The sequence below is a fragment of the Elephantulus edwardii genome, unplaced genomic scaffold (assembly GCF_000299155.1).
Source record: "Elephantulus edwardii isolate Elephantulus edwardi_28Jun2011 unplaced genomic scaffold, EleEdw1.0 scaffold00055, whole genome shotgun sequence".
NCBI classification, from domain to species: Eukaryota; Metazoa; Chordata; class Mammalia; order Macroscelidea; family Macroscelididae; genus Elephantulus; species Elephantulus edwardii.
In genome coordinates, this window is record NW_006399805.1 from 639,772 (window position 1) to 658,321 (window position 18,550).

An 18,550-nucleotide genomic window follows, 5' to 3' on the forward strand; every position below is an offset into this window, starting at 1 on the left:
TTTAAAAAATTTATTTATTAATTTTAGTGAAAGTTTACAGAGACTTAGGATTTCCAGTCATTCATTGTTGCACTTTTCTCCTTGACCACTCCCTCCCCCCCCAAATCACTCTTCTTCTTGAAAAGAAAAAGAAAAACTCTTTCATTTTTATGCAATCCCTCCCCCCAAGTTCACTCTGCTATGCAGCCTTCACTCTGGACTTCTGCAATGACAAGAATACCCATTGATATATCCCTTTTAAACACCTCTCTCCCTCATCTGTTTCAATGAAATATACATCATTCCTCTCCTCCTTTTCATATACATTTTTTAAAGAGTTCTCTCTCTTATCTGTTTCAATGCAATGTACATTGTTTTCCCCTCCTCTTTTCTTATTTCTCCCCCAGAATCTGTGTCAGTCCTGTTTTATAACAGTGGCACCATGCAGTATTTGTCCTTTTGTGACTGAGATATTTATTTCACTCAACATAATGTCTTCTAAGATCACCCATTTGGAATAATATTTCACGAGTTCCTTGTTTTTCAATGCATCATAGTATTCTATTGTGTGAATATACCACAGCTTCTCTATCCATTCGTTTGTTGATGGGCCCTTGGGTCAGTTCCAACTCTTTGCTATTGTGAACAAGCAGCAGTAAACATAGGTGTGCATATCATTCTACTCTATTTCTTGGATAATTTGTCTCCCACTAACACCTAAAAGCTTGATGATACACAGAATGGACCTTTTATTCAACACATGACCTTCTTTTCTTAAAACAACTCCTTAAAGAAAGCCCAGAAATAATGCCAACCATTTCCACTACTTGTAATTCTATCTTCTAATACTCACCACAGGCTCACTCAGGATAAAATGTTACTTATTGCAGGCACATAGACAAGTGGTTACACCCATGGTTAACCAAATATTTCCACTCATTCATCACGTCCATTTAGAATGTCTGCTTGTCCCATAATGTGTTTTGGTTCTGTGTTTAGTTAAACCATTTTTTGTAGATGAATGGCTTCCAAGGCCAGCCAACCTTTCAACATGAAAAGCTTGGCGCAGAATAATTTACTGTGATGTTGGACTGGAACTGTCATGCATGATAAGAGTTCTCTTAAGTCCTTCATTGTGTTCTCCATGAATCTGCAGACGCTTCACAGATTCAGGAACACATCCCAAATCTGAGTGGATTCACCTTTGTAGGCCTCTCTGTATACAGAGATGGTATTCTGCCTGCTGTTCTTAAGGCGTATACTTCAAGGTGGCTTGCTATTTCTCGAGGGTTTTTTCCAGACATTGACCAGTTCTTTCTACTCCTTTCCCATGGCTAGAAGTTTTGTTTATTGTTCACACTTCCAAGTACCCTGCCCCTTGATCTCTCTTGTGACCAATATGACACACATCTGCAAAACAGCTGGGTGAGGTTAGAAGTTCAGGCTGGGGCCATGGAGGAAAGCAAAGCCAATGGGCCCAGCAAGGGATCAAGTCTTTGACATGTGCTTCATTAGTGTGGGGTCCTCCCCAGCTGAGCTAACCAGTCACAAATGTCACCAGAGACCCAGGAAGGCCCCTCTCCTCATCTGCCTGCTGCTGGTGCCTCATTTTCTCATCAGACACTCACTTCTGGTTCTCCGCCCACTGAGAGCTGGCCAACAGCTTTCTTTTACTTTCCAAGAGACCTTTTGGTGTGGACAGGATTCTCGTCTCCCCCAAGCCTCATCCCATACAGGGATTTCTGAGAAGGCTTCAGTCACTTGGACTTTCTCAGGTCTCTCGTGGGGGTCGCTGGGTGGTCTCTGATGGGTATCTGGTTGTAGACCTTTGGATGGTTGCTGAGGTTTATGAGATAAAGTCTCACCATCCTTGTTTAGGGACTTTCTGGCTTCACATTCTAGGTTAGTGGATTATAATTTTGTGGACAAATAAAAAGTGTAATTTTCTTGGCACTGGAGAACCCTCTTTAGGGAGTGTCTCTAGTGTAGGTATTCATGATCTTGTCAACCTCAAGGCTAGAGGGCTAGAAGAGATAATTAAGCCCAACAAGGAGAAGCTCACAGGCTCCCACTAAATGCTGAGTAGATGTTAAAGAGTGCCCTTGGCTTCACTTTCTGCCTTAGATTTACCATGAGATGGACCGCATAACCAAAGACTTCCCTGGACTTGCAAGCAGGATGAAGATTGGACATTCATTTGAGAATCGGCCCCTGTATGTACTGAAGGTGAGACACCACCCGGGCTGGGCACTGGTCCTGGCCTCCCATCCTCAGCCCTCGTTCAGCTCCTTAGCATTTCCTGGACATTGGGACAGAGGCATGGGCGTGAGGTTGGGAGGCACTGTGCCCATTAGAATGTGTTCTGACCAAGTCCCCTACTTTTTCCCTGATGGAAGGGGAGTTAGAGTGATCCCGTCTTGTACCAGATTTGGCCATGAAGTGCAATCAGTGGGAAGGGGAGAGTATTCCAGAAAGTTCCTTGGTGGACCATAGTCTTTTCCTTCATTCCCATTATCTCTAGACAGCAAGACAAACAGAGATCATTTTACCAACTCTACTATGCAAAGGCATTTGACTGTGTGGATCATAACAAACTGTGGCTGACTCTGAGAAGAATGGGAATCCCAGAACACTTGATCATGCTAATGAGAAACCTATACTTGGACCAAGAGGCAGTTGTCAGAACAGAGCAAGGAAAAACTGCATGGTTCTAAATTGGGAAGGGCGTGCACCAGGGATGTGCCCTGTCTCCATACCTTTTCAACCTGTATGCAGAAAAGATTATCCAGGAGGCTGGGCTCTATGAAGAGAAATGTGGCATCAAGATTGGTGGAAGATCTATCAACAATCTGTGATATGCAGATGACACAACCCTGCTTGCAGAAAGTGAGGAGGACCTGAAGTGCTTGCTGCAGAGGGTTAAGGACTGCAGCCTCCAATATGGATTGAGGCTCAATGTCAAGAAGACAAAGATTCTCACCACTGGACCAATTGGCAGCATCAGGATGGATGGTGAAGAGATTGAGATTGTTTACAGTTTTAGTTTACTTGGCTCCACAGTCAACACTCTTGGCACCAGTAGCCAGGATAGTAAAAGACATATTGCCATGGCAAAGTCTGCTGTTAGGGACCTCTCCAAAGTACTGAAGAGCAATGGTGTCTCTCTGGAGACTAAGGTGCATCTGATGCAGGCCATGGTCTTTGCAGTCACTTGTTATGCATCAGGGAGCTGGACAATGACTAAGGAGGATAGAGGGAGAATTGATGCCTTTGAGCTGTGGTGCTGGAGAAGAGTATTGAGAGTACCATGGACTGCCAAGAAAACAAACAGATTCTTCCTAGAAAGGGTCAAATCGGGAGGCTCCTTGGAGTCAAGTATTCTGAGGCTCCATCTAACATACTTTGGACATGTTCTAAGGAGGGACCGGTCCTTGGAGAAGGACATCATGCTTGGTAGGGTGGAGGGACAGCGCAGGAGGGGAAGGCCCTCTATGAGGTGGATTGATTCAATGACTAGGGCAATTGGGGTGGGTGTATCGGAGATGGTGCGATTGGCACAGGACAGAGCAGAGATTAAGGCTGTTGTACATAGGGTTGCTATGAGTCGCAAGTGATTTGAGGGCACATAACAACAAACAAAAACATAATGCGAGAATGGTTACCCATGGTGGACAGTGTTTGGTGGAGCTCCCTGGTTGAAACAAGCTTGGAAGCAGGAGTGGCATCCACTTCCGTAATAGCTTGCCTCTGGAAACCCTATGAACATGGAGAAAGGACTAAAGTTATACAAATGTCCAGGTCTTTTGTTCATAAATTTGCCTACGACTCGAAAGCCCTTAACAACAACAACAACAACATACACTTTTAGAGGTGTTTATTGGGGAAGCTGAGAGGAGAGGAGCCTTGGTGACACAGTGGTTAAGTATTAGAATCTACCCGACAGGTCCATGGTTTGAACCCACCCACAGTCACTCCGTGGCAGAAAGTGGAGACAGTATGCTTCTAGAAAGATCTACAGCCTATGGAAGTAGATGGGGCCAGTCTCCTCTGCCCTGAGGCTCACTGAGAGCCAGAATTGCCCTTCTGTAGGTAGGTGTCAGACAAGCGGAGGCAGTAAGCAGGCAGCTGTTGTTAGATGCCATCAAATTGAGTATGACTCATAGTGACCCTGTGAACAGAATGTGGCAGTTCTTGTCTGAAAAACGTAGGCAATTGGTATGGGAAAATCCGAATCACCGAGTGGTGAAAACAGTGAAAGAGCCTGGATGCAAACTGAAAGGTTCGGGGTTCAATTCTACCCAGAAGTGCCTTGGAAGAACGGTCTGACAATCTACTTCTGAATGCTTCATGGAAAACCCAGTGATTTGAAGGCTGCTGGTTTGGCTTGGCTTATTAGAAAAGTGATAAAAAATTCTAATTTTAGAGGTGATGTTACTTCAAGTCCAGCTTTTGGGCCTGTCACTACACAGAATCTTAATTTCCAGATTAAAATCTATATTGGTAAAGGAGATAGATTCTCTTTACACACGTTTCCGTGAAACTTGTGAGAGTTGAAGCTCGATGGGATCACCTTGCTTTTTGGGGGCTTTGGCCTTACCCATTTTCCATTTTAGTGTAATATGTTTAGATTTTCCTTCTCTGTCGGGTTTCTGCCTCACACTGGTTCTGGCTTCCACAGGTTTTATTGTGTACAAATAATCCTATGAATGAATAGCAAGTGATTTGGAAAAATGAACGTTAGGACAATGAATACTGCTAAGAACGTGCCACACGCTTCGCATCTGTTAAGCTCTGAAGAACCCAGAATTACGGCAATGGGCAAATTACCAGGGAGAGGTTACCTGCCACTGAGCTGTTTGCTCTGAAATGATTACACTGAGATAATTTGCTGAGCTATTGGAGACCTTGACTTTGTTAACTCCAAGCCCTGAGCACAGCAGAGGCAGGAGAGAGAGAGTTCGTGAATGCTATTGGCAGAGAGCTGTCATCAACCCTTGATCTCAATTTGAAGAGCAAATTCATTTACTGCGTGCGCTTGGACTGCCTGGTTCGTGCACTCTGTGTCTCTCTGCTGGGATGCCATTCTAGGTCTTTCCAGAGATGTAATCACAGAGTCACTACAAGTTACAACAGCCTTTGTTTTCTTACCATGAGTGCTTCAGGAGGTGCTCCAGCTGCCAGCCCAACAACTGATCTCCCCACACAGGACCAGTGGATAAATAGACGATGGCCTCTGAATGTCCAGTCTCTGAGCCATCGCTTGAACTGAACGCTTGAGGGGAGCTGGCGGTCTGGGGTGGGGTGGGGTGGGCATCCTGGTCCTCACTTCTGGTCTCTTTCCCTCCCCCACAGTTCAGCACTGCAGCAGAAGAGGGGCGTCCGGCCATCTGGTTGAACGCAGGCATCCATTCCCGAGAGTGGATCTCCCAGGCCACGGGCATCTGGACAGCGAGGAAGGTCATGCCACCTAGGATTAGCCAGGAGTTCTGGTGGGCTTGGGGGGCCTTGTGGCATCCCACATGTGGCTGGGTACAGGGGGCAATGTGGAGAGGTGTTTGGTCCAGACACAGTAGGCGGGGCCTTTTCAGCCCAGAGAAACATCAAATCAAAGCCAAGTGCTCGACCTATCTCCGCTGAATGGCCATGTGCAGCGTGGTGGCCAGAGCCTGGCCACCGAGCCGACCCAGAACGTTCATTACAGTCACCCTCTCAGAGAGGGAGCTGAGCCTTTGAAGTACAAAGTCAAGTGAATTTGACCTTACCCCTCCAAATGCCACAGGGCCTGGGGCTTCTGGAAAGCCAGGAATAAGCCAGCTCTGGGACAGGAAAACACATCTCCCCAACCTTTTTGTGGGGATCACATCCCCAAAGGTCCCTGTGTGGTGCAATTTGTGCTCAACTACTCTGATGGCATAGAGGGCTGAGCTGCTCGTCAGAAGGCCACTACTGTGGCAGTTTGAACCCAGCAGCCGCTCCCTGAGAGAAAGATAGGCAATCTCCTCCCACGCATTTTACAAACTCAGAAAAACCGCTGGACGGTCAGCTATGAGTCAGTACTGATGCACCAGCAATGACTTGACTGACTAACCAGAGGTTGTGGTTTCAAACCCCGTCAGTGGCACTGGTGATCTACTGCTGTTAGCAGTACAACCAAGAAAACCTGAGCTATCTATCGCTTGTACTCTTGTAACACATGAGGTTGCCATCAACTCGATGGTGGGAAATTTACTGTGGTCTGTGGCACCCCTGTTCATGCCCCGGAAGGAATGACTGACCCCAGAGTTGACTGCTATAGATGCCACTCAAGCGGCTGTGTTCCACGCAGGGACTGAAGGCTCAGGGGGCTTTTGTGGAGAGAGAGAGAAGCAGGGCAGAAGCTTCCAGGGTAGCTGCTGTCCTGGGAGGGGGCGTCCGGGGAGGTGACAGATAACTGATGACAGGTGACAGGTGACAGATGGCACATAACTGACAGGTGTCTGTCTGTGCTTAGATTGTGTCTGACTACAAGAAGGACCCAGCCATCACCTCCATCCTGGAGAAGATGGACATCTTCTTGCTCCCCGTGGCCAATCCTGATGGCTACGTGTACACTCAAACCAAGGTGAGCAGCATCCAGTGGGCTCGGCGTGTGGCATTCAGGCTGATGGGGAGATCCTGGATTTGCCTGTCAGAGAGAATTCTCACATGCAGACCCCATCCTATGGAGCTTGGGATTCCACCTGCCAGCCGTTCTCTCAGCTGAACTGCTCCGGGCGTTACTTCCTGAGGCGAGAAAGGAGTCTAGTGAACCCCCGAGCTGGGATCTCAAACGTTCCTCCCATCTTCTTGCCATCTATTTCCACCCCTCCCGTGTTTCCACTCTTGAAGTATTTTAATGCAAATCCCAGACATCACGTTATCTTACCCAAAAAATACTTCAGTATGCCTCTTCACCTGATAATTTTTTTTAAAAAAGTCACTACACAATGATCAGCTTTCTAAAACTAGCAAGTTCTTTAATATCATCAAATCCATCCAATTATATTGAACAGTATCTTTTAAGAGACACATCATTGTGCTCAGGACCCAAACAAGGTTGACACCCTGCTTTTGGTGGCTCCATATCTAAAGTCCCTCTTACTCCCCAAATGCCCTCCCTCCCACACTGTTCCAAATGCCACTTGCTTTTGGTGAGACCAAGTGAGTTGTCCTGTGGAATGCATAATCCTTGGGATTGGGCTGCCCTGAACCCACCTTTCCTATAATGGGAGTCACTTCTGGGGGCAGGATTCTATTTGGTTTTTTGGAGAGAAGGAAATTGGGGTACTGCACTTCCTATTGCCTTTCTGATGGACAAAACACACAATGTCCCTTTGTTCAAAGCCAAGAATAGGCCAGTGGATCAGGAGGCATCACCTTGGTCCTGGCATTAGAAATCCTCATCTAGATGTTTAGGGGACTCCCTTTCCCAACATCAGAGGGGGGTTCCCTTACCTCTCTCCCATGAATGATGAACCTCCAGGTCCCCAGAATCCCAGAAGCTTACCCTCCCTGCTGCTAGACCCAGTACAGCCTCTCGCCAGTGTTCTGTCCCATCTAGGAATGTTTTGTGGCTTTTCCAGAACCGAATGTGGAGGAAGACACGATCCCTCAATCCTGGAAGCCGCTGCATTGGAACTGACCCAAACAGAAATTGGAATGCCAGTTTTGCAGGTGGGTGGGCAGAAGGATTTCAAATCCTGCTCCTGCTAGTATAGCCAGGTCCACTAGGACCCCGAGCTTCATTGAAAGATTAGCTTCCAGTCTGACTCCACTAGGTGACTTTTTTTTGGGGGGGGGGGTCTCTTTATACCCTTAGTGTCTCTCGGTTACTTTTCTGATCTTATTTTCCTCATTTTGAAAAGAGAATGAACCATTCCCGCCCACCTGAGAGAGTGGTCTATCAGAGTCTATGTTGGAACTACAACCTCCATTAATCATTTCTGAAGTTCCCAGGTGAAGCACACAGTTCAAGCACTTGGCCATTAATCAAAAGGTTGGAGGTCCAAGGCCAATCGGAGGCTCATTAGATCCACTTCTGAAAACTCAGCCATTGAAACTCCTATGGAGCACAGTTCACCTGACACACATGGGCTCATCTTGAACTAGAGTCAACTCAAAGGCACTTGTTTTCTTTTTTCTTTAATCTTTTATAACCCAAACCCAAACCAGCAGTTCTTTGTTCCCCAGCCGCACCACCTACTCTTGGGATTGTTGCTGGGCAGGTGGAGGATTGGTCCTGATGGCAAGTCAGAAGAGCAGTTTCCATGGACGCGATGTCTGGTCAGGTTGTGTGTCGTGAAGATGAAGAGTTAGGGGATCTGAGTCCCAGCACAAGAACAGCTCTGGTGGCGCATAGTGAGCTGTGCTGCTAATCCGAAGGCGTGGGCTGTCTCCTTCTGTGGGAGCTGGACAGGGAATAAGGATGACGGGAAGAGAAGTGATGCTTTGAGCTGTGGTGTTGGAGAAAAGCACTGAATATCTGATGGACTACAGAAAGAATAAAGAGATGGATCTTGGAGAAAGTGTAGCCAGAGTGCTCCTTAAAGATGACAAAGCTTTGTTTCATATACTTTGGGCATGTTGCTAGGAGAGACTGCTCCTTGGAGAGGGACATCATGGTTGGAAATGTGGAGGGACAGTGAAAGCGAGGAAGACCCTCGACCAGGTGGATTGACACAGTGACTTTAGCAACGGGTCCAGGTGTGTCAGGGCTGATGAGGATGGCACAGGCCAGGCCAGGGTTCAGATCTGTTCATTGGGTTGCTACAAGTCGTACTTGACTCGACAGCCCCTAACAATAACCTGGGGGTTGACAGACTCCACAGCAATGAGTATATGAGAAGTGTCTAGGGCTTTCTCCTGCACGACCTTGCTTCTTTGTAAGCGAGTGAATGGCATTCTCTGAAAGGAGGAGACAGTGGCCCCGAGACTATCGCAGAATCACATGGCCGAGTAGGAGGGGGACTGCTGTGCTTCACCCCGATTCCCAGTCTCTCTCTCACAGTCCACAGTGGCGCGGCTGTTTTTTAACACTCATCTTTTTCTTGTCTAGAGGTCCTGCAAAAATCATGGAGAGAAAAAAAAAAAACAAAAAACTCTGGGACAGGAGCTGATACAAATGCGGGGGCTGAGGGCATTGGGGTAGACCAGATACGCCCACAAGTGGGGTGGTTTCACTCTCAACACCAGATGCTCCAGCTAGCTAGGCCGGGAAGTAATACAGAAACCAACTCTCTCAAGACCTGTCAAATGATCAGGAGATTTGAGCCACAATAGATTATTTTTGCCAGCGTTTGGCCGTTAGGATGTGAACCAAGAGAATGAGTTGACAAGAGTATAAATGGAGTCATTTTCATTATTAATTGGTATTCATATTAACTATCGAGAACACTTATTAATTACAACTCATTGTCAAGTATGATATTAATTATTCATAACAGCTGTTCCTGGTGCAATGCAAGGTCAACTCTTTCCATTTAAAGGAGTCCTGGTGATTTTCCTTCTCGGCTGGAGCCTTCCCAGACCCAGCCTCCCTGTTCTGTGCTGGCCTCCTGGGCACACATCGGCCAGGCTCTCGGGGGTGGCTAGCGGTGGTCTGCCCATCGCTGGCACCTTTAACCCCTTCCTCCTGGTTGAGTGTCCTAGTCTCTATTCCTTGGTCTGTAGGTTCATGATTTTCCTTGGGCTATCACCCACAGGAGTGGGAACCAGTGACAACCCGTGCTCTGAAACATATCACGGACCCCACGCCAATTCGGAAGTGGAGGTGAAGTCGGTGGTAGATTTCATCCAAGCGCATGGGAATTTCAAATGCTTCGTTGACCTGCATAGCTACTCCCAGCTGCTGATGTATCCGTACGGGTACACGACCCGCAAGGCCCCGGACGCTAAGGAGCTGGTGAGTGCTGCCTCCTGCCTGCCCTGGCCTGCCTCACCCCCCAGATGCTGCTCAAGGGGGTCACTCTGTGTCTCTATGGAGTGTGGCAGAAGCCTGTGCTTAGTTCAGTAAGGGCCCAGTCTTCTCTCCCTAAGTGGTGCAAAAGGTGCAACTTACAGCTGTTAATGAAAAGGTTGGTGGTTCAAGTTCGCTCAGAGGCACTTTGGAAAACAGGTCTGGTGATCAACTTCTGATAAATCTGTCACTGAAACCATGGTGAGGCTCAGGTCTACTCTGTCACCCAGGGGTCACCAGGAATCAGAGTTGAGTCAATGGCACCTGGTCTGGTTCTTCTTCTGTCCTTGTCCTTTGGACAATGCCATCAGGCTTACTAGTCCTCGTCTCTGTGTCTCCTGTGTCACTTGGCAAGAGCTGTGGGGAGCTGGGGAGACAGTCCTTGTCTGTGACATGCGCAGGGACGTGCCCCGGGATGTGGAGAGGCCTTGGAGTGAAGCAGGGCTCACATCTACAGGGTGACTCTATGCCACTGAGCTCCCCCACAGGCTCCTGTAGGCCTGTAAGCCCCCAGGCAGGGACACCCCACTCAGGGCTCAGGGCTAGCTGTGGACTGGGATTCTGGCCCTCCCTCGTCCTCCAGGGTGTGGGGCACTTCCACGTGGGCCGCCCTGCCTCCACTTCCACTCTGGAACACCCACCTGCTGGATGACTTTCTCCTGAATGCTCTTGACCTTCCCTCATGTTCATGGATGGGCCATTCCCTTCCCTCTGCTTTTCACATGGGTGTGGGGCTGGAGGACGAGGGGAAATGCTCTCACCTTTTACCCAAAGTGCATCCGGGTGGGACCACAGAGAGCTGAGATGGGGGCTGCCACCACTGATTAGCATCGAGTCAGAAATCCCCTCGCATCCACCGAGTGCCCGAACCTGAAGCCTCAGGTGGAGGTGATAGCACCTTTCCTGTATTCCCAGTATGGTGGGAAGCAGCCCTCCAGGGTTTGGGGGAGCTTGACCACAACTCTTCCCCCGCCCCGCCCCCCCCCCCGAGTATGTAGCACGGCACTCATACTTGCCGAGTGCATCCCACCCCCCATCCTGTGCCTCCCATTACCCCGTCCCCACTTTCCTCAAAATTGAAGAACCGGGGATGTGATGAGAAGGACTTGGAGGAACCAGGCCATGTCCCTCAGTTCCTCACCACACTGGGGCTCTGGGTGGATGGGAAAGAAGAAACTGGTAAGAATGTGGCGGGAGGAGCATGTCACAAACCGTCACAGTGTGGAAAAGTGGGCATGTGGGGCCGGTGGGTTCCATCTTTCTCTGTTACCTTCCCCTCCCAGGATGAGGTGGCAAGGCGTGCAGCCAAAGCGCTGGCTTCCCTGTCTGGCACCGAGTACCAAGTGGGTCCCACTTGCACCACTGTCTGTAAGTACCTGCTGTCCTTGCTAGTGACTTAGAAAATGCTGGAGAGGGAACTCCCATGGGTGTGGGAGCGAGTGCGGCTGCCTGTGGTCTGCTGTGTTGTTAGTAATACAGGCGGACTTGGGCCCAAGCTTGGATCTGATGGTCCAGGAGGAGATTGTACCTCCTTCTCCAACAGAACATCTGGTGGATTCGAACCACATGCCTCTGGGACTGCAGTGCAGCTTCTTGCCACTAGGCCACCAGCGCTCCCTACCACTCCTATTCTTTTTTAAATTTTATTTAAATTTATTATTAATTTCAGTAAAAATTTACAAAGACTTTGGATTTCTAGTCATTCATTGTTGTACTTTTCTCCCTTCCCAACCCTCCCCTAGTACACTACCCTCTTGGAAAAGTAAAAGAAAAATTCTTTCATTATTTTACAAACCCTCCCCCCAGATCCACTCCACCTTGTAGCCTTTGCTCTAGACTCCTGTCATGACAAAAATACCTAATCATATACCCCTTTTAAATAGTCTTCTCCCTCATCTGTTTCAATGCAGTATACATTACTGAACCCATCTTCCTCCGTCTCTCCCCAACCCTGAGGTCAGTCCTGTTTTACAACAGTGGCACCAAGCAGTATTTGTCCTTTTGTGACCGAGATATTTCACTCAGCATAATGTCCTCCAGGGGCACCCATTTTGAGTAATATTGCATGAGTTCCTTGTTTTTCAATGCAGCATAGTATTCCATTGTGTGAATATACCACAGCTTCTCTATCCATTCATTTGTTGATGGGCACTTAAATTGTTTCCAACTCCTTGCTATTGTGAACAAAGCTGCAATAAACATGGGTGTGCATATATCTGCTTGGATGTCAGTGCTACTCCTATTCTGTGAATCTCCTGAGGAGTTTATTCGTTGAGCCTAGTAGAGTCTGGTTCTTTACCTGGTATTAAAGGTCTTTGCATGGCTTAAGCCTAACTTCCTCAAGACTATGCACTCTATTTTCAAAGGAAACTCAGCTTTTCATTGGTAGACACATGGGTATGGGGCTGGAGAATGAGGGGAAATGCTCTCCCCTTTTACCCAAAGTTCATCCATGTGGGACCACAGAGAGCTGGGGTGGGGGCTGCCAACACTGATTAGCATTGAGACAGAAATCCCCTCGCATCCACCGAGTGCCCGAACCTGAACCTGGACTTGACGCTCAGCACCAGACCCTCCCAGAGAAGTGGCACCTTGCTCAGCACCAGACCCTCCCAGGGAGGAGGCAACTTTGCTTCTTTGCATTCTCACGAGCTGCTCCACCTGCAGTTCATAAGCTTCCTGCTGAGATCATGCTCATTGTCCCCCTTGGAAAAACACAGCCATTCTCCACCCCTCCAGCCACAAGTACAAGCATAGTAAGCCCAGCTCTGAGCCCTGATTCATGGGTCCTCTTTCATGAATATTGACAGCCTCAGAAACCCACCGCAGGTCACTATGAGTGGGACCCAAGCTGACGGCAACGCGGTTGTGAGGTCCGGGAGAAGGATGATCTGCGTGGTGTGGAGGAGGATAAGACCAATACTATTATAGATAGATATAGATGATATAGATCTATAGATAGATAGATAGATAGATAGATAGAGAGAGAGAGAGAGAGAGATATAGAGAAAGAGATGATATAGATATAGTTTTAGATATATATATATAATTTTTATTGTGAATTTAACAAAAGTTTACAGAAAACTTGGATTTCTATTCATTTATTGTTGCACGTTTTCCTCCTTACCTCCCCCCTCCCCACCAGTTTGCTTTTCTTTTAGAAGAAAATTCATTATTTGAACTGATATTTGGTCCCAAAGTCAGGGCCCTGGTGACCCGCAGAGATCTTCCCAGAAGACAATCTCCACCTAACACTCGGTCCCCGATTCAGTTCTAAGTCACGTTCTGGTGTGTTCTCTGGAGTGCTCCACTCAACGATAACAATAATAATAATAAACCAGGAGTAATTAATAGGTTGTTGCCATAATTAGCAACACAAACACCAACATCAGGCTATTGGCTTCAAGCAGCCTGGTGGCATAGGACACACAGACGGAAGCTAGGGCAGAGGGAGGAAATGGAGTCCAGAGGGAAGAGCTAGCCAGGGGAAGCAGACAGAACTGAAGAGGAAATAAGTACGGGCAAGATTGCAGGGTCTCTGAGGGGGACCATCTGTTGAAGAAGGAGGAAGACGATGGGGAGAGAAGGGCACTGGCGCTGCTAACCCCAAAGCCTTTTCTTTCTGGTGGTTGGAATCCCCCAGGACTCCTTGGGAGAAAGATCTTACTCCCAAGGAATTGCTACTGTTATGTCTGGTCTGAGAGTGGCTCCTTCCTCCTGTCATGTTCTACCTGCTTTCTGGCCAACAGCCTTGAGCAAACTTTTCTCCTCCTTCTCCTCCTCACTGACTGATCTATGAAGGGCTTGGGAACAAGTTCTTTGGTCCTGCTGGGGTGGTAACTAAATTGTGAGGATGCAAAAAGGGGTCGGTGAACACCTAGAAGCCCCTCAGTGAGGAGAGAAGTAGATCTGAGGCATCCTTGCAACAATCTGTCCTAATAGAGAATAACCTTCCATGTGGATGGAAAATTGCAACATGCAGAACAATGCTCATACTACGTCTAGTTATAATGTGTCCCAAAAAGAACAGGAAGGCTTTGAACAGGGGCCTTAGGCGAGTGGACTTGACCAGCTTGGCTAATTAGCCGAGGTCCTTTTACCTCCTGCTTGAATTTAGCTGACCCTCCAGCGAGCTTTCAGAGGCTGTAAATCCCTCTTTAAACCTCACCCTAAAGGGACTTGAGCTTCAAAGGTATTTTCTCTTCTGACTTACAGACCCAGCTTCTGGCAGCAGCATAGACTGGGCTTATGATAACGGCATCAAGTATGCCTTCACGTTTGAGTTGAGAGATACCGGGAACCATGGCTTCCTGCTGCCGGCCAACCAGATCATCCCCACCGCCGAGGAGACTTGGCTGGGCCTGAAGACCATCATGGAGCACACGCGGGGCCACCTCTACTAGACTCGTTTACATTTAGCTGTACAAGCAGATGCACACCCCCCACCCCAGTCTGTATCGAAGGGGCTCACTCCTCTACATGTGACTTAAGAGACCTCCGACTTTAAAGATGAAGGCAGCCGCCCTGATCTCCCTTCCTGGAGCAGGTGCTTTCTGCAGGTGCACCTGTGAGGGGCGCTCTCTCCTTCCCTGCTGTGCTGCAGTCCTGCTGTCTACCTAAGCCTTTCGTCTGTCTCTCCTGCCACATGGCTGTTTGAGTGGGCCACCTTGGACACCCACCCCTAACTGGGTGGGGCACCTCTACCTCTTTTAAGAACTAAGACCCTGTAAGATGGTTCTCCAACCTCCTCTGTGCCCATTCAAACCTGTGACCAGGCTGAGGTAGGGGCTCAGGGAGTCATCCAGGGACATGATACTCACTTTTTAGATCAAGACTCAAAGATTATCTTACTTGAATATACTTTTCTTTAAGCAATGAATCTTTTAAGGTCCTCAGTAGGACCTTTGCAGGAGGGGCCTGGATACAAACTCCTGGTCTCCCATTACTTGGGCCAAGAATTCTCAGAGTTTAGTTCTTGTCAGGGGCCCTGGTGGCATAATGGTTAAACATTTAGCTACTAACCAAAAGCTTGGTGGTTCAAGCCCACCAGCCCCTCCATGGGAGAAGAATGGGGAGTCTGCTTCTGTCAAGAGAACAGCCTTAGAAACCCAATGAAGCACTTTGACCCTATCCTGGGGTGTGTGTGTGTGTGTGTGTGTGTGTGTGTGTGTGTGTGTATCTGTTAGTTGTAACCGACTTCAGGGCAATGGGCTACTTGTAGTTACTTCTTTTCCCTTCCTTTCCTTCATTGTGCAGTATCACTGAGATCCCAAAGGAGCCTATCATTCTGGGTTCTGGTTCACCCCAAAACTCCCAGAAGAAATGGGAGACTCAGAGGCAGGGCACTAAATTACCCTGTGGGGCTCACCTTTGAATTCACTTCAAAGAACTTGCCTTCATCCTGCAGACCCTAAATCACTCCCCGGACCCAGAGCCTCGCTCACGTCTGGAAATCCACATTCCTGCCCTGGCAGGGACATCCCCTGCCTGGCCTGCCTTCTCCTGGGGTTCTGGTATTGTCTAGCCACCAGCAGATTCCCCTTGTTCCACTTCCTGGCCTGTTGGGGTTTGTTTTATCTATCTATAGACCTTATCTGTCTGCCTAGGATTTGAGAAGTATGTGTGATTCTAAGCCAATAAATAATAATTTAGCCCACATTCCCTGGTCATCTCTTATTCTTGGCCTTCGTCTGAAGTGAAATTAGCCAGATTTCTGAATCCCAGCTCTTGGTAATGGAGTAGCTAATGTCATCCATGTTCCCAGCGTAAGGCGGGAGGGAGGGCTCTTCCTTGGGGCTGGGGGCATCAGGGGCAGCGTTACCCTGGTGATTTTGCTTGGTGCCCGGGTCTAGCTCAGTGTCTCAGCTCATGAGCTGGATATTCTCAATGTCCCGTTGATTAGACTCGGGCATGCTGAGTCACGGCCACGGAGCTCAGGCGAACAGATGATAAAATCAGAATACGAATTTATTAATTTACACCGTGGCATGTAACTGTTTAGTGGATTGAAGCCTCACGAAGGGCTGAACAGTACATTCTCTCCCTGTAGGCAAGATACATAGGAAGCCAAATTATAATCAGAAGGTTGCTTAGCAGAGCAAGGAAAGTTAATTACAGTCTCTGATTAGAATTGTTAATAGCACCCAACTCTAATAGCATGAGCTACCCTGTTTTGCAGCCAGAGCAACCTGCCTGCACGATGGCTTGTCCCGCATGCTGGCCAGCCGGGGCTGCCCATGACCAGCATGGCCTTGGGAGAGGCCGGTTCCGACTGGCTCTGGGACTCAGCGACCCTCCATGTGTTGTCCCAGATGCCGAGATCCCTTTTAAATTCCTTCAGGAAAAGAGTTCATAAACAAGACATAAAAAGCCGTAAAAAAGGGGAGACCAGGGCCTAGAAAATGAAGACCCTTTGTTCATCGAAAGATACCATAAGGAAAACGAGTAAACACGTCAGACATGAAAAGGGCTTTGAAATATTTACCTTACAGATGGCAGAGAAAGGGCGTATAAAGAATTCCTAGAAAACAAGAAGAAAAAACACATACCATCCAACAGAGAAAAAGTGGGCAGAGGACTCGAAGGGGCTTTTCACTGGGGAAAAGGCAGGTGTGTCTGAGATAGAGGTGCATTGCTGACTAGAGGCCCGGAAGTGCAAATGAAGGCAAGCAGCGAGGAAAGGCCGTTTCATTCTCGTCTGATTCACAAAAATTAAGCAATTGGAGAGGATACGGGTGACGGGCCCTCTTACACGCTACCCTTGGGAGAGGGAATGAATGTAACCATATGGCAAAGAGTGTGGCATCGTCTCGGGAAGCTGATATCTTACAGCCTCACTCTTCCACCCCAGCCACTCACACATCCGAGCAACTCCAGTACAACAGGGGCCCCAGAGCACGCTTCCAGCGGCTTCTCACAGCGTCCAGGACCCAGCCACTCCCAGGCCCATCAGAGGAGGGTGGGAGACTGAGGTGTGGGGCACAGACACTGCCCAGGTTACGGACCAGATCAGCCTTAACTGTGTCTTTAAGGCTTCAAGTGGAATTTAGGTAAGTCAAAACAGGTCCATATGGTTCTGATTTCGCTTTCCTTTAGGGCAAGGGAAGACGTGAAGCCTTTTCAGTGATTTAAAAGCTGTATGTGGAGCAAGTAAAGGTGATTGTGAGAAAGAATTTATTGCCACTTGGCGTTTCAAAGTGAGGGCAAATTTACACACCACCGCCAAGAAAACAGGTACGTCTGTCTTGGAGAGGGTGAAACCAGGTTTCTCCTTGGAGGTTAGGATTTTGAAGCTCCATCTCACATACTTTGGGCACGTGGCCAAGAGGGACTGGTCCTTGGAGAAAGACATCATGCTTGGAAGGGTGGAGGGACAGCGCAGGACAGGAAGACCCCGATGAAATGGATTGATACAGTAACTGAGGCAATGGGGGTAGGTATGTCAGTGAGACTGGCTCAGGACAGGGCAGGAGGCAGAGCTTTTGTACATAGGGTTTCTATGAGTCACAGGGGACTCAATGACATTTCTTGGACATTCCTAAGTTGAGGACTGCTTTGGGTTGTACAATTTGATGGGTGGGGAGTGGTGAGGGAAATGGAAAGAATTTGTTCAAATTTGTACTTGAATTTTGTAAATAAACTAGTAGGAAAAGTAATAGGGAAAAATTTTAAAAAATAAATAAGTACATAACTAACTAATTAACCAGCCACTACTTGGCCTTGAGTACTCGTGGCGACCCAGCGTGTGTCAGAGCAGAACCACTTTCAATAGATGCTTTTTTGGCAGATCTCCAGCCCTTCCTTCCAAGAAAGTTCCCCTCTGGGTGAACTTGAACCACCAGCCTTTTGGTTAGCAGTGAGCACATTAACTGCTTACATCATCCAGGAATTTCACTAACTTGCACAACTGTCAAAACAAAATGCAGTTTTATGTCTGTCCTTTTTTACAGTGTCCACAGGGAGCTCGCACGGCCTAGTGGAAAGGAGCTGCGCTGTTCACCCAAAGGTGAGCAGTCTGAATCCACCAGCTGCTCTGGGGGACAAAGACGGGCAGTCGCCTATGGTGGGACTTACAGCCTCTGAAAACATGCTGGACAGTCACCGATGGGTCAGTTCTGACTCAAGGGCCCATAACAGTTTCATGTTATATGCGTACTTTTAAGGGAGACACACAGATTGGGATTTAACTGATTTTTACTAGATAATATATGTTAGCTACAATTAATTATATTCCACCAAGGAGCAGACGTTCACTTTATAAGCCAAATGGTTGGCATTTTCTCTAAGAACGGGCTGTATTAGCTTTAGACTTTCAGGGAAGTTAATGAAAAGCGAAAAGCAACAGGATCTTGGGACGATCTGAATGTTGTCCTTTACAGTATCATTTTGTTCTGGTGGCCCAGTGGGTAAGGAGTTGTGCATCCAACCCAAAGGTGGGTGGTTTGAATCTTCCAGCTGCTCCTTGGGAGAAAGACAGGCAATCTCCTGTGTGACTTACAGCTTCTGAGAAACTGCTGGCAGGTCAGCTATGAGTCGGTTCTGACTCAACGGCCCACGACAAGCACAGTCAGATTTGGATGTGGCACAGGGATTGCAGAC

The 18,550-nt window shown here is 48.0% G+C and overlaps 1 protein-coding gene across 2 annotated transcripts in view; it reads left to right on the forward strand.

Moving 5' to 3' along the window:
- Positions 1–14,355, forward strand: part of CPA4 (carboxypeptidase A4) — a 25,939-nt gene extending 11,584 nt beyond the window's left edge. For both annotated transcript variants that reach the window (XM_006887126.1, XM_006887127.1), the window contains 7 exons: positions 2,104–2,205; positions 5,332–5,436; positions 6,470–6,580; positions 7,581–7,671; positions 9,699–9,898; positions 11,236–11,320; positions 14,168–14,355. In XM_006887126.1, coding sequence (XP_006887188.1) covers positions 2,104–2,205; positions 5,332–5,436; positions 6,470–6,580; positions 7,581–7,671; positions 9,699–9,898; positions 11,236–11,320; positions 14,168–14,355 — 882 coding nt within the window. The remainder of the gene's footprint in view (positions 1–2,103; positions 2,206–5,331; positions 5,437–6,469; positions 6,581–7,580; positions 7,672–9,698; positions 9,899–11,235; positions 11,321–14,167) is intronic.
- The last annotated feature ends 4,195 nt before the right edge of the window (positions 14,356–18,550 follow it).